Below are 26,829 nucleotides of genomic sequence, written 5' to 3'. Positions count from 1 at the left end.
AACAAATGGTACCTTGTTCCACCTAAAATGTAAAAAAAAAAAACACAAAAAAAAAAAAAAAAAAAAATACTATTCACAAGTAAATAGCAGGGATACAAGATGGGATTCCCAAGATCTGGAGACAATTAAAGCAATGACAACAATTGTATTATATAATAATGTAAAGGATTTCTAAATGTACTTTTGTTCCTCTGTAGCTTCCCCGTTTACCCAGTTCAGGTTCAAACCTTTACCTCTGTAATAGCCTGGCTGAGACTTCTGTTCTGAGAGCTCATCTGCCAAGAAAGCTCCATAGAATTATCTTCCTTAAAAGTATTGCATTAAATACATTTTTTTTTTGCGACGCATAATCATTTTAAGGGCACCCATTTGAAAAGGTGAACTAAGCAACCAATTCCACTAGAAAAGACAAGCCCCATTTTAGTTTTTATTATTTAAAAATTGGTTGGTGACAAGGAGCAGGTAGGGCCATCATAGGACCTGCAGCCTTACAGTGTGATTAACAGTTTACTTAAAATTTGTTTCATAAAATGTTGTTTTTAGTTCTCATTGGACTGTAAATTGACCCGAAACTTTCTAGACTTGGAATGTAGATGGACAGACAAAACTTGATTTCTAGTAAATATCATTTTTGTATTTATTGCCTGTTTCACAAATTTTATATACAGTATCCTTTTTTTTAAAAATTTCCTTAAATCTGTGTAACACATTATACTTTCCTGTGCATTAGCTCGTTGTGCATGTATGAGCTGCGAAATTACAAAGATAAACATCTACAGTTAGACATACAATATACCTAAAAACACACATATTTAGAGTAACCAAGAAACACACACATTTAGAGTAGGAGGTCCTTGGCCACCAATTTTTTTTTTCTTTAACTTGTAGAGGGCCCTGACCACCAAAACTTGTAGGGGGGGGGTCCTGGTCACCAAAGTTCTTTTGTTTAATTTGTAGGGGGGCACTGTTTTAGTGCTTGTGTCTTTCGTGGCCTTCATACTAATGGGTGGCTAATGGAGGGAGGGGTGGTGAGAGGGGCCCAGAAAATTGTTGTGAGGGGCCCCGTGATTTCTGATGGCAGTCCTGACTGAGACAACAACATATAGATTCCTACCCCCATTTAAAAGGGGATTGATTGTAATCCAAAAATCCTTCAATTTAACGTTTGTTTCCTGGCTGCAAACAGCATACTCTCTGTCAGTTCTAATGAGCAGAGCTCTCTACTGTTGCACCCTCCTACTGTACAGCTCTACACATATTTTTGGGGCTTTCTAAATAAACGTTAACCATAATGATTCTGTAAATTTCTGACATATATAAACAACTGATTTCAGTGTGAGTCACCCATTTTCAAGGCGCTATAGACACATAGCAGGGGAGTTTTTTTGCAGTAGGAAACTAATGTTATAATAAATTATTTTTTAGCTCAATGCTACGTATGTGTATAAAAAATAGACATCACATACCTGAGGTAGTGAAAAAATAAAGTTTAATTTAAGCTGCATATTTCACAAAACACATTAGATTTTAACTCCAGGACAATTGTGAAAACAGTTAGCTCATGTATAAAGACATAAAAATTACCCCTGAAAAGCAATCGAAATTAAAAAACAAAAAAAAAAACTAAATCAGATTAAAAAAAAAAAAAAAAAAAACACAACAAACCCTCCCTCACATTTCATATAAACAGTTGCGTGCTAAACAAAAGCCTATGTACTTGTTCTAATAAGATAAGCCATTAAAATATCCATTGCACAATCATAATCCGGTGCAGAACCATGTTATTGTCAAGAAAATCAGATATATTTCAGTTCTCATCATCTCTGCCGTAGTCAATAGTCTGTAGCATTTGTGCTATACTCTGTGCAAGTTCCATAGTCCCAGCTGCGATCACTCGGCATGACATGAGATCCAGAGGCCCCCCTAAAAACAAATTATACATGCAAATATAGAAATCCATCAAACAAGTGACACTTGTGGACAACATATTGAAAACATTTGCAAATTGTCCAGAAACTCAGAGCAACATAAATTAGCATTTATGGGCCACCTGTTTGAATGCAATCACATAACTGGTTGCCGTGGGTAATTAGAGCTGGTGCAAATATTTTGGCTTTTATTACATTAAATGTTTAAAGTGCACATATATGTTAACCCGGATAATGTAAAGGGGGTCTAAATTCAAAATGCTAATAATTCAGATATATTTACCAATACTGAAATAAAGAGCTTTATCTTGTGTATCTACAGTATTACAGCTTCTGCACCAGCTGCAAGGTAGAAGGCTTTCGTTTTCCTTATCTCCCTTTGCTCACAATTCCCATTCAAGCCCTGTAGCCGCCAGCTGTCCTGGTTTTAGTGCTTAAAGGAGAAGGAAAGCTACTGAAGCAGTTTATTACCAATAGATTAGCCAGAATAGTGCAAGTTATAACACTATTTATTCTGCAGAATGTTTTACCATACCCAAGTAAACAGCTCTAAAAGCTTTGTTTGTTTGTTTAGGCTAGCAGCTTCCATATTAGATTGGTGTGACATCACTTCCTGTCTGAATCTCTCCCCGCTCATTGATAGCTCTGGGCTCAGATTACAGCAGGGAGGAGGAAAAGAGAGAGGGATAGAGAAGCAAACTGAGCATGATCAAGTCCCAGCCCTGGAGGTTTATGCTGAAAACATGAAGTCTGATACAGAAGCCCATGTGTACACAATAGAAGGAAAGAAATGCTGTGTTTCTTTTGATAGAGGACTGGTGTATTTATATAGATCTTTTTGATAAAGCTTACTTAATTTTAGCCTTTCCTTCTCCTTTCAATAAAAGACCAGCACAGAAAAAGGTTCCAAGGTCACCTTAGGGCAGAGGAGTCATTTTGGGGGCCCAGACTGCCATGAAAGGGACAGGGTTTGGGTGTATCAGGATTTTGGCCCTGGAGTCGTAGACATGTGTTGAGTAAAGTCCGATATAAGAGAAATTTCTGTATTGCTTAGATTTCTATTGGATATGTACATAAATCCACAATCAGAATGGCTCAAAATGGGAAATCTCCTGGTAAGAGTGCATGCCGTGTGTGTGTGTGGGGGGCATATACTGCTTACCGGAAGGGATATGAAAGTCTTTTTTTGCCTATATTATATCTGAGCCCAGCTCTGACTAGGTACTGTAATGGATGCTAGACACCGAATGGCTAAAACATTTCTATTCATTTCTATAAGCTAGCTTTACCAGTGGCGTAACTAGATGTTGCTGGGCCCCACAGCAAATTCATTTTAGGGCCCCCATATACTAACATATCCAGTGTTTGTCCTGTTTTACCAATATATGTTCAAATTGCTCATCAATGAGAGCCTCAAGGGGCCCCCTGCACCCCCTGGGCCCCCCTGCAGCCGCAGGGTCTGCTTCCTCTGTAGTTACGCCCCTGAGCTTTACTATTGCCCTCCACCACGCCAATATTGGGTAGTGACTTGCCACTTTTCTGCAACTTGTAAGGAGGTAATAGCATTTTGCAATTATTAGGTATGCAGGCTTGATAAAATAAGAGACATAAACCTAAAACCACAGCCTTTTTTTCTTGCATATTTAAAAAAAAAAGTATTATACTTTTGTTTAATTAGGGTGAATAAAGTTGGTGCATGCACAGAACATCAGTGTCATCTGAAAGCAGTTTCATTATGAAAACTACAGTGTGTTATATAGAAATTGCCTTAAATTACAACATAAAACATGGCAGCTCCCACTTAAGAGTAATAAATGGAACAAATGTTTGTTATAGGACTAATCCATGCGCCAGTAGTCATTCTAATAAATAGCAGATACAGTGACTATATACACATAGGGTATTTTCCTCTTTGACACTCCAAAAAACAAAGACAGGAGCATCCTTTGAAGACTATGCAGAACTTGCTGTGAGCTTTAATTGTGTGGACTACAGAATCTAGGTCAGTTGCATATGCAGTCTAGTGTTCTTTCTCAGCACTGAATAGCCCACAACGGATCTATTCCAAGCACTGCAAGTTCTGTACTGCTGTGTTTTCTATACAGGTATAGGATCTATTATCCAGTATGCTTGAAAGCTAGGGCTTTCCAGATAATGGATCTTTGTGTCATGTTTTTCCATAAAAAGCTCCAAATTACGGAAAAAGCTAGGGCTTTCCAGATAATGGATCTTTGTGTCATGTGTTTTCCATAAAAAGCTCCAAATTACGGAAAGATAGTCTCCCATAGACTCCATTTTAGCCAAATAATCCACATTTTTAAAAATGATTTCCTTTTTCTGTGTAATAATAAAACAGTTGTTTGTACTTGATCTCAACGAAGATATAATTAATCCTTATTGGAAGCAAAACCAGCCAATTGGGGTTATTTAATGTTTACATGATTTTTTAGTAGAGTTAAGGTATGAAGATCCAAATTACGGAAGGATCCGTTATCCGGAAACCCCCAGGTCCCGAGCATTCTGGATAACAGGTCCCATACCTGTACTATTTTATTATTCTATTCTTAGTGCCTTATTCAATCCTAAGTGCTAGCATGGGTTTCTCACACACTCCAACACATACAGTAAGGTTAATTGGCTGCTAATAAAATTTGACCTTAGTGCATGTGTTAGGACACCAGCCATTTTTTTTTTACAGCAAATTTCAGGCATTTTATTACCCAATTTTTTAACAGCAAGGCCATAATTCTGCTCAGGCAAGTACTGCCAATTGTTTGTTAGCTGAAGAACAAGGTTGGGCCACAGACTTACCTGTAGTATCTATCACAACTCCACCAGCTTCTCTGATTATAACAGTTGCTGCAGCCAAATCCCAGCAATGGAGCCCATATTGATAATAGGCATCAGCAGCACCGGACGCTATGTGACAAAGAGCCAAGGTGGAACTTCCAATCACACGAATTCTATATTATAAGTAGAAGATGTAAATTAAATTATAGTGCGTGTATATAGTTTAGGAGCAAGTTAATACCAAAGTGTGTGTTAAAATAAACAAACCAATTCTTACCCATGAGCTTGGAATTGAAGCATTTTTTCCATGTTACCCAAGAATAATTTCAAGGTTGCTGGATCACGTTTTGGACCAATTTCTGTTAAAATGAAAGCATTCCTTATCCCTGAAATGAGAATATAAGATGTAAAAAATCCTTAAAAATTAGGATAGTGTATTTAATAAAGTAAATTGCTTTGTCATTTAGCAACATGCTGGTAATGGTTTAACCAGCTCTGCAAGTACGCAAAGAATGATGGATTTGTGGCTAGTATCCAGAGCCAGAAGTAGGGTCCACAAACCTGGTCATGACAAAAACCTCATTATGACAAAGACCGGATACAGGAGGGAGAATTATATGCATATACAGTAGCTTTCTCCTCCCAAATATATACCGGCAGTTGCTAAACCTAGCAAAATATGCCAGGTGCAATATATATTGGTAACTGGCTTTAATTTTTGTTGCCGACTTTTATTCCCCTAAAAACATCTACATGCAACAGATGCTAGGGTTGGAGGACTAGAGCGAGCAATGCAGGTGAGAACACACATATTCTAATAACTGCTACTAATTAATTAGGGATGCACCGAATCCAATATTTTGGCCGAAACCCCCGAATCCTTCGCAAAAGATTCAGCTGAATACCGAACCCTAATTTGCATATGCAAATTAAGGGTGGGAAGGGGAAAATGTTTTACTTCCTTTTGTGACAAAAAGTCATGCCATTTCCCTCCCCGTCCCCAATTTGCACATGCAAATTAGGATTCGGTTCAGCCCGGCAGAAGGATTCGGTTGAATCCAAATCGTGCTGAAAAAGACTGAATCCTGGCCAAATCCCGAAACGAATCCTGGATTCGGTGCATCACTATTAACACCAATCACAATTACGATATTATTCCACCTTGTGTTGTTGCTGGAGAATGAACTATCCTTCTTTAATACTTTATGACAGTGGCGGAACTACCGGGGGAGCAGGGGGTACGAGCGGGCCAGGGCCCGCACCCCCTCAGGGGCCCCCGGCAGCCCATGCGCCACTGAAAATGCGGGCCGTATGGAGGGGGCGGGGCCCGGCTGCACGTCACGCACCAGGGCCCGCCCCCTCTAGTTACGCTACTGCTTTATGATCAGATGTAGAGATTCTCAAAGGTAAGAATACTTGTTAAAGGATGACGAATATAAAATCTAAAAGGTACAGTACAAGATTCTTATTTTCTAAAAAGTAAATGCCAGATTTACATTCTATTTTAGGCATGGGGTAGATGAGGCACTGTAACTGGCACAAGTGTGACATAATCTGGTTATTTGGCATGCATCACTTATTATTTTGATTTGTAGCAAGCTCAGTTTGCATGAAACAGGTAGAATAATTAAGTAGATTGATCCATTTAAACAATACAACTAAACTTGTTGAGGTAATTTTCATTGAAATTTGTGGGGAAAAAACCCAATGGCAATAAGTTGCCAAACCTGACCAAAATACTAACAATTTATGTGAGTCTCCTGTAGTCAACCATCTCTGTAGGACATGGTTTCTATTGTGCTTAATAAATCATTCTCTATAAGCAGGTCCTATATGTTGCAACTAGTGTTCAAGATTAAAGCCAATAACCTTTTTTTGTATTATGGACAATTTGCAGACTAAAGTATCCTTTGTGAAAGCGACTGAAGAATTGTTAAGTAATAGCCTGTAATAAAATCAAGTTGCTGCATTAAGATTTTAAGGAATCACCTTATAATTTTTTTAAGAAAAAATTACAAAAGGAAACGTAAAGTAAAGTTGCACCCTAAAACCGACCTTTATATCCAACACATGGTCACTAAATCTGTGCTAAACATTGCTCACTACCTGCTTTAATGTTGAGCCCAGTGGTTTCAAAGGTTATTTTTTATTTCCTGGGTTTGAAGAATAATGACACAAGATTAGTCCAAACAAGTTTTATGCAGATTGGCAGTCTATATGGGGCTACCAAATAACCAACAACAGTGCTTATTTGGCAACTTCCATGCTTGTGTGGCCCTGACAATTGTTACATTTAAGTGTGGCTCACTTTGAGAAGAACAGAAAAAAGGTTTGGGGCACCTGCACTAAAGTCTTCCAAGGATGCAATGAATATTTCATTTTCAAACAGGATATTAATTGCAGGTTAAGAGAATATGGTATATATAACTATTACTGTAATGAGTACAGGTATGGGATGCGTTCTCTGGAAACTAGTTATCCAGAAAGCTCAGAATTACGGAAAGGCTGTCTCCTGTATACTCCATTTTATCCAAATATTCAAGTTTTTTTTAAAAAAAAAAATTTCCTTTTTCTCTGTCATAATAAAACAGTACCTTGTACTTGAACCAAACTAAGGTATAATTAATCCTTATAGGAAGCAAAACCAGCCTATTGGATTTGATATTTAAATTATTTTCTAGTAGACTTAGGGGCAGATTTATCAAAGGTTAAGGTGAAGTTTCGAAGTGAAAAATTTTGAATTTCGAGCTATTTTTTGTGTAGGGAATACTTCGATTCGAAGTTGAAAAAAACCTTTGAAATTCGAAGGTCGAATTTTTTTGAAGTACTCTCTTTAAAACTTCGACCATTCTCCAACTAAAAGCTGCCGAAGTGCTGTTTTAGCCTATGGGGGGGGACCTCCTACAATCTGTATGGAGGCAATTGGGGGAGTTTGGGAGATCGAAGGACGAAGATAAAAAAAAACTTTGAATCGAAGTACGATTGCCACAAAATAGTAAAAGAAAAAAAAAAAAAAACCTCACAATAACTAAATGAAGCCGTAAACAAAAGAAGAGACAAGCATTTACCAGTTTCTTGTGTCACATGGAGTCTCTCCTGATTGCAAAAAGCACCATGACCTTTTCTCCCAGTATACATGTTTCCATTTGTGCAATGATAAATCACACCAAATTCAAGCTTCAGGGCGAATTTCAAATGTTTGTGGGGAAAAATAAATAAATGGTTACCTTCCCAAATACCTATTTCCTAAACTAAGATTGATTAGTGTGGCACCAAAACTAGAATACAAGTTATTCTTAAAGAAAGCATTTACTAACTCTTGCACCACAATCTCACTAACAACTACCAGACCCCATATATATTCTGCATTCCCATAGCCAAGTACATATACCTGCATCACATTTCACTTGTAGCACAGATAACATGAATAATACCCACAGTAATGGACATATTGGCATGCATATGTGGTAAGACATATAAGAATGTAGGCCTGATTTGAAATATTTTATTTGGTTTTCACAATAAACCATAAAAATCAATATAATAAATAGTATGCAGAATAAGAAGATTAATAAAATGATATATTATACAGAATGTATAATTTACAATGAAGTAATATGTAAAATAAAATAGAAGCTAACAAGGACTAACTATCACTAACTAAGCCAGTGGACGAATAGACATTCTTAAAAGAAAAAGAAGAAAGAAAAAGCCCATTGTCTTGGGAATGTCAGATACCCCCCCCCCCCTATGAACATTTTTTAATTGAAGAAACGGAGATATTTGAATTCTGGTATTGGAGTCACAGAACTCAAAGTAAGGAGACCATATAAGTCTAAATGATTCTTTGGAATTATTTCCTTTAGTTTTTACTAATAAAGCTTCCTGCCAACTAGGCTGGTCCATTTAAGCCATTGTGTCTGTCAATGAGGGAGACTCCTTTTGTAGCCAACAGTTAAATAAAGCCTTTCTGGAGGCAGCCAAAAATAAAATTGTCAGAATATAGACCTGGATTCAAAGTAAAGCAGCAAGTGGTCAGGACTGTTTAAGCAATCTCTGGAATTCTGAAAAGACCCTTGATTTATAAGATTTATAAGGTTTAGAGATACAAATGCACTGCATGAACGGCTTTCAAAGGATTGTGTTGGCAAGTATGTGCCTACAGTGAGCCACTTACTGGGTCTTCGTTTTGAATGTAATGACACCTAATGGTGTGAATGATGACCTTATCACTGTAAATTTAGTAACTTTATAAGTCTCTCTCTGAATTGCTATTAAGTCCAGAGAGGTTTTTATTTTATGTAGCCTTTAGTTACAAAGAATTCTTGCAGGACAGAACTCACTATGATACAGCCAGCTTAAGTGAGTTAAAGGAACAGTAACACCAAAAAATAAAGTGTTTTAAAGTAATGAAAATATATTGCAGTGTTGGCCTGCACTGGTAAAACTGCTGTGTTTGCTTAACAAACACTACTATAGTTCATATAAATAAGCTGCTGTGTAGCAAAGGGGACAGCCATTCAAAGGAGAAAAAGCTCAAGTTACACAGCAGATAGAAGATAAGCTCTGTCTGTCTAATGGTGTTATCTGTTATCCATTAGTTAACCTGTGCCATATAGCCATTTTTCAATTTCCACCATTGCTCCACAGCAGCTTGTTTATATGAATTATAGTAGCGTTTCTGAAGCAAACAGATCAGTTTTACCAGTGCAGGGCAACACTACATGATATTTTCATTACTTTAAAATACTTACATTTTTTGGTGTTACTGTTCCTTGCAGTGCCATCAATTGTGAGTGAAGAGATTTTCCCCTATATTAAGGTATAGGTTTCCTTTTACATTTACTATGTTGACAAGCCCTTTTATGCATCTACAGGACAACATTTTTATAATGAAATGTTCATTCTTTCCATGTGGTACAGTAATACTGGGATTGGGAGGATTCTGCTACTTAATAAGAAATCCAGAGTTGCTGGGTCTAGTGTCATTGTGACAGCCCTAGGCTGCTTCCTCTGGTTATCGAATTGCCAGCATTAGATACAACATCATACAAAGTTCCTCTTACAATTCATGTTATCTAGTTCCATTCCAGAGATCCTCACATAATACTCTGAATCCAAAACCAAGCCTCACTGAATCCACCGACAGAGGTAAAATGTACAACTTTTCCTTGTGAGGCCACTTCAGATGGTGAAAAATTAAACTTTACACTTCAATATTAGAAAAACAGTCACAAATAGAAAATAACTGGAAAAAGTATTTTTGGTGAACAATCTGAAAACATCTGAACTGAAAAAAAGTGTTGTGAAAAGCTGATGCAAAATGAATATTCAATATCTAGACAAATCATTTGTGGGGAATTTGGTATTTAATCAAATTAAAATAAAATAAATGATGGCGCTGTATTATGCTTATTTATGTGTGCCACTAAATAATTACAGACTTGAGAATCAGAACAGTATACTCTTAATTAATTAAGTATAGGCCTTTTCAAAATGTAATTTTTTCAATGTAAGTTGGACTTTCTGCAGTAGGTGAGGTCTATTAAAGGGGACCATACTTTGCCTGACTCCAAAACAATTCCAATACTTTGACAGTTGTTTATATGTATTTTATGGAATTTTGTCAACCTAAAGAGCAATCACATCCCTCATCAGATATGCGGGTGAGGGGAACTGCTGTACATAAATATAGCAATGCGGGGCAATTGGCAGAAGAAATGTTTTCATGTTGGCAGAGTCCATCTAATCTTACAAAGCGTGCAATAAATTGTATCTATTTGGATTTTGCCAAGGCAATTGATGCAGAGATACATCAAAATCCACTGTTTAAATAAATGTCTTTTGGCCTCGTAAATATCTGAACTATCTAAAAAAATATACATGCAAAGTGCAGTTGTCAATAGCACATCCTCAGCTAGACTAATGTTTTATAAAACATAGTCAAGGCTTTTGTATTGGGTCCCCATTATCTTACATGTGTTTAATGACCTAGAAGAATTACAGAAAACTATATAGAAGCTTTCATCCTTAAAAGATGAATCAGGACAAATTATATATTTAAGTGACAGATGAAGTTTAAGAAATATAGAGCAAAATGAATACATCCACAAATACAACTGGAAAAGGAGTCATATATAATAGATACTGCTTCAGCTCTAAAAACTAACAAAATTAAAAAATACATCCACACACTCAAGTTCTAAAAAAAAAAAAAAAAAAAAAAAGAGGATAAATAATTTTAATTTATCTCTTACCCATCCCCTATGAGATACCATTAGGAATCTCAGTTTACCAACTTACAGAACACTTTTTATACCTCTTGATTGACAGCAAATCCAATGCTAACAGCAACCGTAGGAAACCTGAAAAGAATAATAATAGTTACTAGCTTTCATAGGTTTAATTTATATGTACATTGACAATGACAATGACCAACTACCTAAAATCATTGGTTGTATTAGTTTCAATTAAGGCAATGAAATTCCCCTTTAACACTAGAAAGATTTTAAACCAGCTTGATTTATATTATACTTTTACCCCTGTACAGTAATAATGTTTCAATAAAGCGTGCTTTGTGATTACAAAAACCTTTCCATTATGATTAAGAACTGTCACAAGCTATAGAGAATAACAGTAATGATAAACTGGGTGCACAAGAGCCATGTATAGTGATGAGAGAAATGTTTCATCAAGTTTAGCAGTGAAAATAAAGCACCATGGGTGAAAAAAATTTGCCCAGTTTGTCACACGTAAAAAAAAATAAAGAAAAAAAAAAAAAGGATGAAAAAAAATTTGCCCAGAGACCAATGCATTTCGACAAAAATGTCACCATTTTGAGAATTTGACGAAGTGAAACAGGTCAGATTTGCCCATCACTAGCCGTGCATATTTGTAGAAATACTAAGTACTAAATGATGCTCTAGATGAAAATAACAAAGGTATATTTAGCCCACAATATTCATTTGTACTAAGCATTGCCAGTTTCCTTTTTATTCTATTTACATGAAACAGACATCTGAAAATAAAAAAAACAGGCTTCACCCAGTTTAATTTTAAGCTGTGATTATAGGCAGCTCTGTCCATTCATCCCTGGACCATAGGTCCTTTTTAGGGAATATACTGCACCAGATCCAGGAAAAAAATAACTGTGCTGACATTTTCCATTGCCCTTTCCCAGGTGTCCCTAGAGCTGAAACATATGTAGTACAGTACAGGTATAGGACCCGTTATGTGGAAATCCATAAAGCTCCAAATTACAGAAAGACCATCTCCCGTAGACTCATGTAGTTTCTAGCTGACTTAAGGTATGAAGATCCAAGTTACAGAAAGATCTGTTATCTGGAAAGCCCCAGAGCATTCTGGATAACAGATGTCTCATCTGTACAGATTTTACTCTATTGTGCATTTCTAAATCCAAGCCAGGAATACTCGTTAATACGGTAAACTGGCAGCATAGTGCTTTGTTTGCACTGCCTGGTTTAATATTGGTTTATTTCGAAGCAGTGGCTTGGGGAGGAAAGAAAAAACTTTAATACTGCATTAACTCAGGAGGAGGGGGGGGGGGGAAGACACCTAGGAAATAGCAACTTAAAATTGGCTGGGATGGGGAAAAAAAAAAAACCACAATATAAAACTACAGCATAAAATCTTGTTATACAGTGCTGTTTAATCATCATGTACACAATTTATGACTGTTTACTGATGTTCTATTTGTCAGAAATGAATGTTGACCTTCTCAAATAAGAAAGCCTTAAAATGTAGCAAGGCAAATTAACCAAAGAAAAATATACCTGTGTACAAAGTTGCACGTTCCATCTATAGGATCAATAATCCAGGTTGGGCTGTCACTAAGAACACATTTAGAACCTGCAGAGGTAGATTCTTCACCAATAAATCTACACATGGAGAATATGTTGTTACTCATCAGAAACTTAAACACAAATGCTTTATCGTAAGTTAATCATGTAGCCATAGGGACTGTTTAATGAGCCCTCACTGTTTGAATAAGACGTGCTTTTAAATGCATTATCCTTGCAAGCTGTTAATAAACCGCTACATGTTGTTTGCAGTAAATCAAACCCTACCCTGCGTGATGACACTGATGAACCAACTACAGATACAGAGAATGGTACAAAAAGCACCTTGTTTTCACAAGCAGGTGATACAAATATAGAACAGGAAGGACACACACACCTACGCCAGCTGCTGCCTTTCATACTTGGCTCAGCAGTTTAAATAGCAGAGAGGTTTGGCTTTGTTTCATGTGTCAAGGGGCAATCAGGCTTAAAGAAAGACTGGCCATTGCTTTTGCATTACCCAACTGATCCCACATGTTCCTCTATGAGGGGGCTGCCATATTTGTGCAGCAGTAGTCCGTTAGCATTAGAAACTCTGACAGGTTGACAAGGGACAGTCAGGTTGGCAAAAAAAAAAAAAAAAGTTAAAAAGGAGAAGAAAAGGCATTTTTACTTGGGAGTGCCAAAAGTTAGGCACACCCAAGTGATTGTATCTACTTACCTGCCATTCTGTGCCAGTGCTCCGATCAGCAAAAAACGGCCCGTGGTTATTCCAGTGAGCACCATGGAGTGATCCTCTTCCTGATTCTTCTTTCTTCAAATTTCCTGGGGCAAACACATGTGCAGTAGAAAGAAATAGCCGGCTTTTTCGTTAATGTTCAAATTTTCACTCTAATGCGCATGTTCAGCCGCGAGAAGAAAAAAGAAGCCAGAAGGCAATCGCACCATGGTGCTCACTGGAATAAACCCAGGCTGGTGCAGTTTTCTGCAAGGGCCCGTGGTTTAAGGTAAGTAAATACAATCACTTGGGGTGCATAACTTTTGCCCCCCCCCCAGTATAGCATGCCTTTTCTTCTCCTTTAAAGAACTTCAGGCAACAATCACTTACAAATGCAGCCCCTTCAGTGAAAAATGATAAACATGACCTAGAGGTAACTTGTCAAGTACATTCATATCTTGAAGATTTTATTTTAGTGTCAGTATCACTTTAATGTAGGATAACCAAACTAAACTGTTCTTTGGAATGCCTCAAGTATAGTTTCTCCAGTTCCATTATTAAAGAGGAGATATTGACACATTCATATAAAAAGTTCAGAAAATTCAAATTAAGGGCTTTACTTTACATTTCATACAGAATCAGTTTTGTAGCTGCTCAAGTGCCCTTATGGCACAGGACATGGTAAAGGTGACAACTGGGAAGCATAATAGTTACCATAAACAAAACAAAGGGTTATCACATTTCAAAGGGAAAACATAGTCCTGCATAAAGGATATAGAAACGGAATACAGTGGAAATGGATCCACTGAGACTTTGTGCTTGCAACTAATAAATTAATCTAGAATATTTCTGATATTCAATTGATATTCAATTGCTATTTCATTGATATACATGGTGCTCATCACCCTACCCTCTCTGTGCTTACTCCCCACCCACCATCTTGCTACTATATACAGGATTGTAGATGTGCCCAACATCAGTTTGTTTTTTCTGTTTTTCTTTTTCTTGTTCAATGGTTTCTTACTCACAAAGTACGACTACGAGATATGTAACCTGCTGGTGTCTTGTAATAATCTTTATTTTGCGATACTGTATGCTCAAACACTACATCTTATACTTGAATTCTTTATTGCAGGAATCTCATACCATTGTACTTTGCAAAACACGTACCGTATATACTCGCGTATAAGCCGAGTTTTTCAGCACCCAAAATGTGCTGAAAAACTCGACCTCGGCTTATACGCGGGTCATACGCACATACTGTAGCCAATCCCTCACCGGATACTGTAGCCAATCCCTCACCGGATACGAGGCTCCTTCTGCGGCCCCAACACACCTCCCTCTCCCATAGCGCATCAGGACTCTGTGACTGACTGTCACGATCGCCGCCCGGAGCAGGTCCAGGAGCTCCGGGCGGCGCGTCCTTCCCTGCCGGCGTCCTTCCAAAATGGCGGCGCCCATGGCCACCACGTGGGTAGAGGCGCCGGCGCCGCTACCCACGTGGCGGCCATGGGCGCCGCCATTTTGGGAGCGACGCCGGCAGGGAAGGACGCGCCGCCTGGAGCTCCTGGACCTGCTCCGGGCGGCGATCGTGACAGTCAGTCACAGAGTCCTGACCATATTCAGGCATGGAGGTAGCAGGACCAGGGCCCTTTTGTATAAAGTGTTGTGTTATTTCCCAGCACCCACTGCTAGCCCTGTATTCTATATGGATTATCTTCTCCCTACAGGAACCAGCATGGCAGCACCAACTGCTAAACAGGGGCTTATTTATAATAATGGGATTATAGGACCCCCTTCCCCCATCCAGGCCATATTCTCCTAGAAGAGTTTGTGACCAAAATAAGCAGAGGAATTTCAAAGCTCTTGCTGCGGACTGTAAACATTTACATGTGTCCTGCACACTGTTGGGGCCGCAGAAGGAGCCTCGTATGTAGTTGCTGCATCTCTCCATCTCTCTGCCCCTGGTTGAGTTATAAGTTATTTTACTGTGACTGGTGTGCTTACAATTTTTTTTTTTAAACTGTGGGCAGGCCTACCTTTCATTGTTATTCAGTGGGTGCAGGTACAGATTGATTTTCAATCAGCCCCTAGGCTTATACACAAGTCAATAAATTTTTCCAGTTTTCTTAGGTAAATTAGGTACCTCGGCTTATACACGGGTCGGCTTATACACGAGTATATACGGTAAATAAAGAATTTATAAATAAAAAAAAAAAATATATAGAATATTTCTTTTTCCGACAGTATTCTTACAAAATGGACTAATATCATGTACTAACACAAGGAAGGCAATGTTTCTGTGCCAATTAAATGGATAAAAGTGTTTTAACCATGGGAAGAATTTTCCAGAATTGTTATAGTTAGTAAAGGGTGGAAGCCTATGCAGGCTTATTTATAGCAAGCTTAAAATAACTTTTATATAATATTAATCTTAAAGGTAAAATCATCCCTGACAAGTGATATTAAACACAGAGTGCCAACTGTACCAGAGCCTATTTTACATTCAATAACCCTTTTCCTCCAAACTCACACATTTATCCATTTATAGTCGTACCAACAGTGATCAGTGTTTTAGTTTAGCAAGTTAATTTGCAAAAAAAAAAAATCTGTAGTCTGCAGCCCCACAGTTTGGAACCACTGACTTTAATGGATTATTCATTTTTTACTATTCCTGCAAGTAAGGCATAGGAACATTGTTGTGCCATGAAGCACAACAATGTTATTTTTGCACAACAACTGCACAACCTGGAGACATGAAAATGTAAGTAAGCACTGAACTATGTATTTTGCTATTTCCAGATCCCCGGTTTGTAGACCAACAAAGTAAAATGGGTGTGTTGATTGGGTGTCCTTCAGCAATAAAGCAACTACCTTGTAAGTCATACTGTCATTAATGGGAAACAACAGGAGTCACCATGGATGAAAATCTAAATTAAGAGATATTCTGAAGGAGAACCTATTTCAGTCTGCTAAAAACTGAAGTTTTTTTTTTACTTTTACAGCTCAACAGATAATCTACAAGAACAAAAAGGCAGGGCCAGAACTAGGCCAAAAGAAGCACATACCTAGGGCACAACAATGTAGGGGGCGCTAGCAGGGCCACCATCAGGGGGTACATTTCAACCGGACTCAGGCCTAAAGGGGGGGGTCCAAACTGCCAAAGTCGTGTACAGCCAAAGATCTGAAACACTGAAGAGCCGAAGCCATGAAAAACACAAACGGAGCCGAAGCCCTGAAAAGACCCGAAGCCAAGAAAGGAGCCTAAGGTAAGTTCCATTTTCTATATTCTATGGGGCCCCTGACCACCAATGTTTCTTTTAAACTTGTAAGGGGGCCATGGCCACCAAATATATATATTTTACTTCTAATGGGGTACTGACCACCTATGGCTTTGTATAACTTGTTTGTTGGGGGGGTTTACCGTTTTTAGTGTTTTCTCTTGACCTTTTTAATGTAGGGCGGGGCTTTGGGTGGGCGGGGGGCCAGGGGCCTAGAAAATTGTTGTGGTTCAGGGCCCTGTGATTTCTGATGGCGGCCCTGGGCACTAGGCACATACCTCTTCTTTCGCCTACCCCCGGTCCAAGCACTTGTTCCCCCTCTGCTACTGGTCACCGCCTCTCACCTGTGCGTGCCCCCACCACCGCGTTCTCAAAGTGTGTGCACACCAATCTCCGTGCATCCTCACAGCAGGAGTGTGCTTTCCCCATACATCTTCACAGCGCATTCGCACTCCATTGTACAAGCACGGGGAAGGGGTTGAGATAGCCGGCCAGGCTCTGCAAAAAGGCCAGTATCCTACAATGGCCCTCTGTGACACTATTAGAAAACCAAAGTGCACAAACATCATTCATGTAACCTGAATAATCTATGGCACATCTATTTGAATACAGTACAGATACCAGTACAAAGATTTTAGATACCATGGCATACATCTACAATGCTATTACGGTCATGGCTACATCCAATAAAGCAGCATACTTGTGTGAGGGAAACTTCTCTCGCAGTGCTGAAATGATTAGCTCTTCCACTAGATGATCAGTCTCAGTGACAAGATCCACCACAGACGTTTTGGTTGAGACCCTTTTTTCTTCAGTCAGAGCTTTCTTTATGACCTGTAAAGAAGGGATTGTCACCTGCATTATTCTGCTCCATTAAACAATATAAATACAGACACAAAGCCAAGCTAAGAAAAATGCAGTGCAGAAATAGACACAGAGAATAGGTAAATAACATGCAATTGAGTTGATATAGAGCAGTAGCTGGTTATTTATGGCACTAGAATTGTTGCTGAACCTGATCCCTCAAGCAATTTCAGCACAGGCATGTTTTAGTACACCACCTTCCAGGATCCCCGTTTTAATATTCTGAATGCAGCTCTTCAGAAAGTCTTAATGTGCCCAGTAAGTTCATTGAAAGTGCAATACCATCTAAAGATAGCACAGTTTAAATAGGAGTGTGGCAGCAGTTTCAAGGAACACTTCATGCCTCCAGAAAGCAGTCAGGAGATACAAATACCTTTTAGTACAGATGAGTCACAAACAGAATGGCATTAGGTCTGGATCAGAACACCAGAAGTATAGAGGCTCAACAACAAGCTAGTGTCACAGTGAAGATACACAATGATGCTATACTGCCTCTAGCTACGTTCATAATCAACTACCTCCATAGGGAAAGATTACAGTGAAAAAAAAAACTGCTATTGTGACATTATGGCACATGGGAATAAGGTTATCCTATGAGTATTCCTTTGTCTTTCAGGAGAAGTTTATTATGTATGTCAGTTGATCACAATAACTAGTCAAATTACAGTGGCCATATACTATAAGATCAGCTCATTTTGCAAGATCACCAAACAAAAAGATCCCCCCCCCAATATGCCCACCTAATTTGGACAATATCTGCCAGAAAGAAAATCCAACCTGCCCAACTGACATGTGACATATTTTTGGCCAGTTACAGGTCCCCATACATGGGCAGATAACCTGCAGCATCAGTTTTAAATGGCCCGAATCAACAAATTACATTTGCTCATGTGTTGCCACCTTTATACTGGGGTTTAAAAAAATGTATGCCTTTGGTAGAGTCCTGCAGCGGGTCGGGTACCATCGGGTACCCTGTAAAAACCTGCGAGTTAGGATAGAATTTACGGGTTCGGGTATAGTCACGGGTCGGGCAGCGGGTCTTACCAATAGCGATTTTTACTCCTTTTTTCTGATCACGTCTAATTTCGATGAGGTCACTTCCGGTTTACAATGACAGCACTTCCTGTTTTGCTCCTTTTTTTGATCAAGCCCACTTCTGATGAGGTCACTTCCGGTTTACAGTGACAGCACTTCCTGATTCTTGATGGAAAGCGGGTCGCAGGTCTGGGTTGCGGATAAGGTACTTGCGGGTCGGGTTGCAGGTTGCGGGTCTGGGTTGCAGATTGCAGGTTATGGGTACGGGTCGGGTATGGGTTCCAAAAAATGGACCTGTGCAGGACTCTAGCTTTTGGCTTTTTTTTTTTTTTTTAAGAAAACAATTTTTATTCGAGCAAAAGTTAGATACATTTTCTACAGCTCCGAAAGTGCACAATGATATTTTCGTTACAACAGTTGGCATAATATAGGTGTAGAGAATAACAGTGTCATACGACAAATAGAAACACAGGAAGCATTATGCATTGACATTGATGGTAGTTACTATCTTGTACAAATAAAGTTACCAAAACGTCAAGTAGAAATGGAGATGTAGGCAGTGGTACATGACATGAAGCCATGCGAATGGTCACCGCAAGTATTCATGGACTGTTCAACATATATAACATCTAAACCATTTTAACAACCAGTGTGGAAGTGATGACCAGTACCGGATCTCTATGTTTGTCGCTATGTCTCAGAAGTGCTAGGTGTCGCAGTGCCGGAGGTGCCAGTTACCCACGTTGTGGATGTTCGTCACAAGCTAATAGGAGGATCCCCACTTATAGTTCTCAAGGAAAACCATTCTGTGTGTTGGAAGCATTCTTGTAGCCTAACCTTTATTGCCTGTGGAATGATGTCAATAAACGTCTCCCACGTTTCGAAAAATCGTTGAACTATTGTGTTTTTATTTAAGGACGATTCTACCCAGTCCATATAAAAAACTCTGACTAATTTCTCCAGAAATATCTTGACAGTGGGCGGTGTATTCAATATCCAGACCTGAAGGATCGTTTTCTTAGCTACTGCGGATATAATTAGTAGTAATCTCCGAGCACCCCGTGTGACTCTGGTATGGGTGTCAGGGATTATTCCCCAGAGTGCCCACGCAGCTGAAAGTGGGATATAGTTAACCAGGTGTCTTGTTGCATAGTCCCTTATCTGATTCCAAAACCTTCGAATGAGGGGACATGCCCATAGACAATGTATAAGGTCAGCCTTGGTTTGCCCACATTTCGGACAATCACTATTCTCTCGTCTATGCATTTTGAAAAGTACGTCTGGGGTCAAGTAGGTTCTATGCAATAAGTTAAGGAACATTTCTCTATAAATGCTTGAGGGTAAGGTAAACCATAGCCTTTTATACAGCTTGAAGACGTCCTCCAATCTCAAGTCTGGTATGTCAATTGTCCACTGTTTGGGTCCTGTGGGTAAGCTGTCATAGTCAATGATGTCCTGAAGGAATCTATAATTTTGCGATATAGCTCCTTTGGTGGAACCAAGTCGCAGAAGGTACCTGTCCAAAGAATTATCCCAGTCATTCCCTGTTAAAAGTCTCAAAGTCCTGCTAGTGTATGACTGAGCTTGTAGGAAGGCAAAGATATTGCTCTGTGCATTTGGAAATTCGGTCTGGAATTGTGCAAGAGTTAAGGGTTTTCGAGTGTCAGTCTTGGACAAGTGACGTACAGTTGTCACCCCTTCAAGTCTCCAATTTTGGTATATTGCTAAGGCTCGTCCGCTCTGAAAGTCAGGGTTCAGTAAGAGGGGCAGGTATAGAGAATGATGGCTATTCAGATTATACTGTTTTCTCAGTTCCTTCCAGGTTTGCCATGTGGAGTATAGTAGGGGGTTGTCTATGACGGCAGGTGGAAGTTCTGCTTTGTGCAGGTGTAGAATATGCAGTAAATTGGTCTGTGGGATAAACTGTTGTTCCTGATGTGTATTAGTATAAGTGCTGGAATTGTGAATCCAGTCTTTTAAGTGTCTAATAGTAGCTGCCATATTATAGTGTTTGACGTTTGGAAAATTAAGGCCTCCATTTAGGGTGTTTTGTTGGAGTTTCTTCAGACTAACTCGCGCTTTCTTCCCATTCCAAATAAAAGTCCTAAATATTTTATAAAGTGCCTGAATATCTTTCTCCTGTACCAGTAAGGGGAGACTTTGCAATTTGTAGAGCAGTTTAGGGAATGCTACCATCTTGAGCAGATTAGCTCTACCCATAGGAGAGAGACGATAGGACTGCCAGTTCTTTATGTCTTGCGTGATTTCTCGTATGCTACATGTAATATTGCGGGTATACAACTCGTGTGGTCTTTTTGGTATTTTGATGCCTAGATATGTGATCTCGTCCTTGGTCCATGAGAGATTGTATTTATTGCCCCATCTGGGTTTCCCCCTTGTCCCCAACGGCATGATGACTGATTTGGTAACATTGATACAGTATCCGGAGGCCAGGCCAAATTGGTTAATGGTGGAGAGTATGTGTGGTAAGGCTTGTTTGGGATTCGCAATATATAAAAGGAGGTCATCAGCAAAGGCCGTTAATTTCGTTTCGTGATCTCCAATTTTTATACCGTGGAAGATCGTCATGTTATGGAGGATTCTCAGGAGGGGGTCTAAGGTCAAATTAAATAGTAGGGGTGACAATGGGCAGCCCTGTCTAGTGCCCCTGTGAATAGTGATGTAATCCGTTAGAGCGCCATTTATTAGTAATCTAGTCCGTGCATTCGTATAAAGGTTGCGTATGTACGTTCCAAAAAAAGGACCTAGATTCCTGTGCTGTAAAATCTGGAATAGAAAGGGCCATAATATTTTGTCGAAAGCCTTTTCTGCATCGAGGCCGAGGAGGACATTTTTGGTGTGCTGTTGTTGACAAGAGATTACCGTTGCAGCTATAGCTGCTCTAATTCCCCTCGTCGAGTGTCTGTGACGCACAAAGCCCAATTGATGATCTGTAAGGAGATCTGGTAACAGCGATTGTAATCTGTGGGCTACGATTTTAGACAGTATTTTAAGATCGACATTCAACAAGGAGATAGGACGGTATGAATTCAGTTGGGTTGGATCTTTCTGTGGTTTAGGAATCAAAATTGTGTACGCTTCTATTTGTTCACTAGCGATAACCCCCTTTTGATACATGGTATTGTATACGTTTGTTAAGAGTTGAATGGCGTGTGGATGTAAAATTTTATAGTATTCCGCAGTATAACCATCTGGGCCCGGTGATTTATTGTTAGCCAGAGTCCTTATTGTGTCAATTATTTCTGTGTTTGTTATGGGTGCATTCAGCATATCTCTTTGTGTTTGGGTTATCTCCGATAAAGAGGCTTCACGAAGGATGTGGGTTATTAAGTCCTCCGGTGGAGTCTCAGCTGCATATACTGTCCGAAAATAAGCTTCAAGTGTTGTTTTAATAGCTTGCGGGGTGTAAACCGGCGTCCTATCCCCTTGGGGTTGTAATTTAAGGATGTGTTTGGCTTTAGAGCGGGGTTTTATGAGGGTAGCCAAGAGCTTTCCTGTTTTATTTCCCCATCTATAAAATTTATACTTGGCATAATCCAGATTTTTCTTGGCTCGGGATGTCGCATACGTTTCTAACAGTTGTCTGGCTTGCATATACTGGTCTTTAGAGAAATCCGACGGTGTAGAAAGATATGCACCATGTGTTTGCTTAACTGAACTCATTAGTTGTTGGAATTTTTGCTGTTCTTCCCTATGTAATTTAGTAGTATGGGCTATGAGATGCCCCCTCATCACTGCTTTCGTAGTGTTCCATAGTAGGAGTGGTTCCTCCCAGTGTTCTATATTGTCAATCATGTTATGCCAGTGATTAACTAAAAGTGTGCGAAAGGAGTCAGTTTGGGCTAAATATGAGGGGAAAGTCCAGCGTCTACAGTGATCGTGCGGCCTCACTAATTGTATGCTAATATGGATCGGGGCATGGTCTGACAGTACGATTTCCTCAATATCTGCCTCGCGGATTCTAAAAAATAGCTGTTCGTGGGTGAGTATATAGTCAATTCGAGAGTGCATATCATGCACTTTGGAATAATGACTATATTGTCTTTCTGCGAAGTGTAGGAGTCTCCATGGGTCAGTCAAGCTTAGTTGCGCCTCTAATTGTGCTATACTTCCCCCAATGTTGCTATTATGTGTGGTGTGGGGTCCCGTTCTATCAGTTATGTAGTCCCGTAGTGCGTTAAAGTCCCCTCCCACTATCAAATTTGGAGTGTGAATTCCTAAGAGTGTTTGCGTAAGTTGCGTAAAGAACGGTTTGTTGGGTAGCTTTTGGCTTTTAAAGGACAAGTGTCCTTTCATTTATCCTCATTAATTTCAGTTACAGCCATGTTCATGTAACGTATAACCGAACGGCAACAACTAAAATAATGAATCATCATTTCAGACTCATTTGATAGCAGCAGTCATATTTCATTACTAAATGACTACACTGGACCCCTTATAAATTGCAGCAAACCAAGGTTTGCTCACGATTTATACAAGTCTAGCCTGTATTGTCTCAATTTTATAAAAGCACCTACCAAAGGCAATTAGTCGGGCAAGTGAACGAGGACATAACAGAGAATGTGCGAGAGGAAGAAGTGTAGTAATGGCAGAATTTGTGTGCAAGATCATAGTCAGGGGGGGGGGGAGTAAAATTCTGTGTACAGCAAAGTAAAAAAAAAAATCAAAAACTTAAACTAGATATTCTAATCTGCAATATAGTGCATATTTTTAATTTAAAAAGCAGAAATTGCTTGATAGTGCTGAATTTAGAATTGTTTTGCTTGCAGTTAACCACAGGTTTCATGATATGAGTCAAAGCTCCTACACAGCAATGTAACCTACAAAAAGCACGACAACCAAAATTAAATGCAGCAGCAAAACGGAATCCAGACTATTTTACTGCTTTTCTCAGGTGCTACAGGAAAAGTCTAGGAGCAAGCTTTGTGGTGCAATTAGTTGCTAAAATGTCTTTTTTTCATCTTATAATAATATGTATATATTGTAGCAGAAAATGTCACTTTATAACAGAAGAATCAAAACCTAACACACTGAAGGTGACAACTTTTTTTCACATGCTAGTAGGTGATTGGTCGTGAGCCTTGCCTTTCAAACTGAATGTTGGTAATTTTGTATGCTAATTAATTTAATTGGTCATTCTTTATATTGTTTGCACTATGGTCAGTATGTATGCTTGATAAAGGGGGTCACCCCGAAACGTTGCACGTCTGCACAAGAAATAAAAAGCAAGGGGAAACCCTGCATTTCACTTGCCTCGAGTGCCAGACTTTTTCTATTTCGAGTTGCTGTAGATGCAAGAACATGACAGCAAAACTTTATAGGAGTAAAGTAGCTGTATTCCACAACTGCCGTAGGCAGTGCTAACTGACAATATGAGCTGAAGGAAGAGCAACTTAACAGAGGAAAGCAAGTTGGGCATCAAAGTCAGATAAATCCAAGCTAAATACGAGTCTCAAAAGTGTCAGTTATGTTCACAGTCCTTATCCGGCTCGCACTTGTATCCCTTCAAGCCGAAAACACAATATCTAGAAAAAAAGAGCCAGCGCCATAGGCACAGGACCAACAAAAAGTCCAAATCAAAGTCTACATATCAGGCTACACAATTTTTGTGATGCTATCCCCAATAGTGATGAGCAAAATTTTTCGACCAGGTTTTGCCTTGAAAAAGAAGCCCATAGACTTCAATGCAATGTCAAATTTTGGCCGTTTTGCGAAGTAAAAGATGAGATTATACTGTCTAATCAATAAGTCTCCATTCCACTGCTTTGCTCTGGGCCACACAGTTTAGAGAGAGAGTGAGAAAGAAAGAGAAAAGTTTATTTCATGCTCTATTTGAAATGGCTCAGTATAGATCAATTCACATCTGGGTTACAGTAGGCTACCACGAGATTTGTTGCACCAGGCTCTTATTGGCCATCTGGCAGTTCGGGCTAATGCCCGGTCAATTTAGGGTTAAGTGGGCCGGGGAATTTGAGCCGAAGAGTCAAATCCATTGGCTTTCTGGATAAGAGATATTTCCTTAATTTGGATCTTCATACGTTAAGTCTTCTAGAAAATCATGTAAACATTAAATAAACCCAATAGGTGAGTTTTGCTTTCAATAAGTATTAATTATATCTTAGTTTGGACCATGTATAAGGCACTGTTTTATTATTACAGTGGAAATTACTTTAAAAAATTTGTATTATTTGGATAAAATGGAGTCTATGCGAGACGGCCGTTCCGTAATTCTGAGTTTTCCAGATAACTGGCTTCTGGGTAATGGATAACAAACAAGGGAAAGTTGTGCTCACCACTATTTTTTAAAAACCATTAGGCGGGGGTGCAATGAGGCTGTGACCACAAAATACATATAGACAAATACAAGAGTCCTCTGCACTCAACCCATTATCAATATATTTAAGACAGAGACATTTTGTGCATACATGTGTATGCACAAAATGTCTCTGTCTTAAATATATTGATAATGGGTTGAGTGCAGAGGATTCTGGGTAATGGATGCCATCCCTGTATCTGGAATCCCATCATATAAATGAATGCCATTTTCCATAAATTGTAATTAAAGCAAGCAATTCTGATTGTCTCAATAAAACAGTACTGTGTGTGTGTGTGTGATGGTAACGAAGCTGCACACATTCATACTGGTGGCAAAACACCCAGATTCTTTAGGGTTTAAATGTTTTTGGTATTTGTAAGAAATGGTGCTCCAAATTACAGAAAGCCCCCTTTCCTGTAAAACCCCAGGTTAAAAGCATTGCGGGTAACAGATCCCACATTAGATTCAGATCCCTACTGTGAAACTGACCTTTGTTGTTTAGGTAGAAAAGCAGGTTAGAGGAGATGGTGTTTAAATACAATAGAAATAAATGCAGGTTTAGGGAGCACCATCCATCACATGCGAGAGACAGTAAGGTGGTGTGCAGGGTTAAATAGTAATGTAAAGGAGAAGAAAAGGCTTTGATAAAGCCTGCTGTTAGCGGGAGAAACACGCGTCAGGCGCTTTTTAGATTAGTTAGGCAGGGGGATTAAAACTAATACGGCTTGTTACAGGCCTTTGATCTACAAACAATACCGGGAGGGACGCTCTGTGGGTGAAGGGGAGGGCAAACAACGGAGCCTTGCTGGGGTAGAATTTGGGAGTACTTACGTATACCACAACGTGTCTGGACTTAATACACAGTGGGTCAACCTTTGATGCCACCTTATTTTGTCATCTCCCTCATGGAAGTGGGGGGGGGGGGTGTGTTTGAAAGGGGTAACTCATTTTGGTGGCTGCGAAGTGTGCAGCAGGGGGACTCTGAGTGTGGGTCTGTGACCTTTATTAGTGTTCATATATTTAGTGGCACAGTTTTCACCTGTCTCTCCTTCCATTGAACTGGTAGGGGTGAAGGGGTGGATGGTAAATTGAGGAAGCTAATCAACGAGGATTGGGCATCTCACCCATTGTTTTCCAGTTAAATGGAAACTTGGTTATCCCAAGACCTATCGATTGGTCTATCTTCTACCTCACGGCCCGCATATATCGCATAATCCTATCATAGTCCGTTTTTTCCCCCTGGCCTTAACAATTCTTTTAATGTTTTCCTGGACTCATGTTTTTATGTAAATCACAAGTAAAAGTTAAGTTTTAAGTTTCAAGTTTCAATTTGTTCTGTGAGCCATCGGATCCAATGGTGGGGAGGTGCAGTCTCTAGGGTTAGCTTTTCTTCTCCTTTAAATACAATAGAAGGATACAGGACACATGGAAGAGAAGGCTGCTAGAGGGGAAACATCAGCTGAGGAGCAGGTAGTAACATGTTTTCCTCTCACGTGTTCAGTCCCAGGAAGCCTCGTTGTGATGCAGAGACAGGAGAAAGCAGCACTTGTAACAAGATGGGATGGGGCTGCTGGGAGCTGTAGTGTAACAGTAATTAGATAATAAAAGGCTGAACAGAAGGGGCAGAGCCCTGCGGCCCTCCAGTAACTGAACTCCCCTGATATCTGGGACTTTAATGAAATCTACATAGATCCCCATCATGTGCTACTCACCTGCCCGGCTCGGAGGGCCAGCTGCACCGCCGTCTCCATACATTCCTTCCAGGGGTCGCCAGCGGGCACAATATTGAGCTCTGCCTTCTCCCCGTCTCTGTCAGCTGAGAGAGCGCTCCTCCCGGCTCCTTCACTGGACTTCATGGCTCTCTCCTCCCGCTCTGCCCAATATGTCATGCTCAATGGCAGCCAACAAGTGTGATACAGCAGCCTCTCCAGCAGCCCGGCTCTCCCAGTGCACACTGCGCACTTTTGCGCTTAAAGATATGCAACAAGTCCCCCGCGTCCTTTCCTCTGTTCCACTCTCATCGCTGTTGTTGCCCTTCTTCTAGTCACCCAAAACACCGCCCTTTGCACCCCAATAC

General features: G+C 39.6%; 1 protein-coding gene across 1 annotated transcript; it reads right to left on the bottom strand.

Moving 5' to 3' along the window:
* Nucleotides 1–1,472: 1,472 nt before the first annotated feature.
* Nucleotides 1,473–26,829, bottom strand: impa2.S (inositol(myo)-1(or 4)-monophosphatase 2 S homeolog). The gene is made up of 8 exons (XM_018224182.2): nt 26,465–26,829; nt 17,217–17,350; nt 12,512–12,616; nt 11,038–11,083; nt 7,787–7,895; nt 4,996–5,104; nt 4,740–4,891; nt 1,473–1,923 (listed from the first exon to the last, which is right to left on the bottom strand). Exons 1-8 carry the CDS (start codon nt 26,639–26,641, stop codon nt 1,808–1,810), a joined length of 948 nt encoding a protein of 315 aa, XP_018079671.1. The 5' UTR covers nt 26,642–26,829; the 3' UTR covers nt 1,473–1,807.

The sequence above is a fragment of the Xenopus laevis genome, chromosome 6S (assembly GCF_017654675.1).
Source record: "Xenopus laevis strain J_2021 chromosome 6S, Xenopus_laevis_v10.1, whole genome shotgun sequence".
Taxonomy (NCBI): domain Eukaryota; kingdom Metazoa; phylum Chordata; class Amphibia; order Anura; family Pipidae; genus Xenopus; species Xenopus laevis.
The sequence above is the reverse complement of the archived record's forward strand: the minus strand, read 5'-3'. Positions and strand labels throughout refer to the sequence as shown.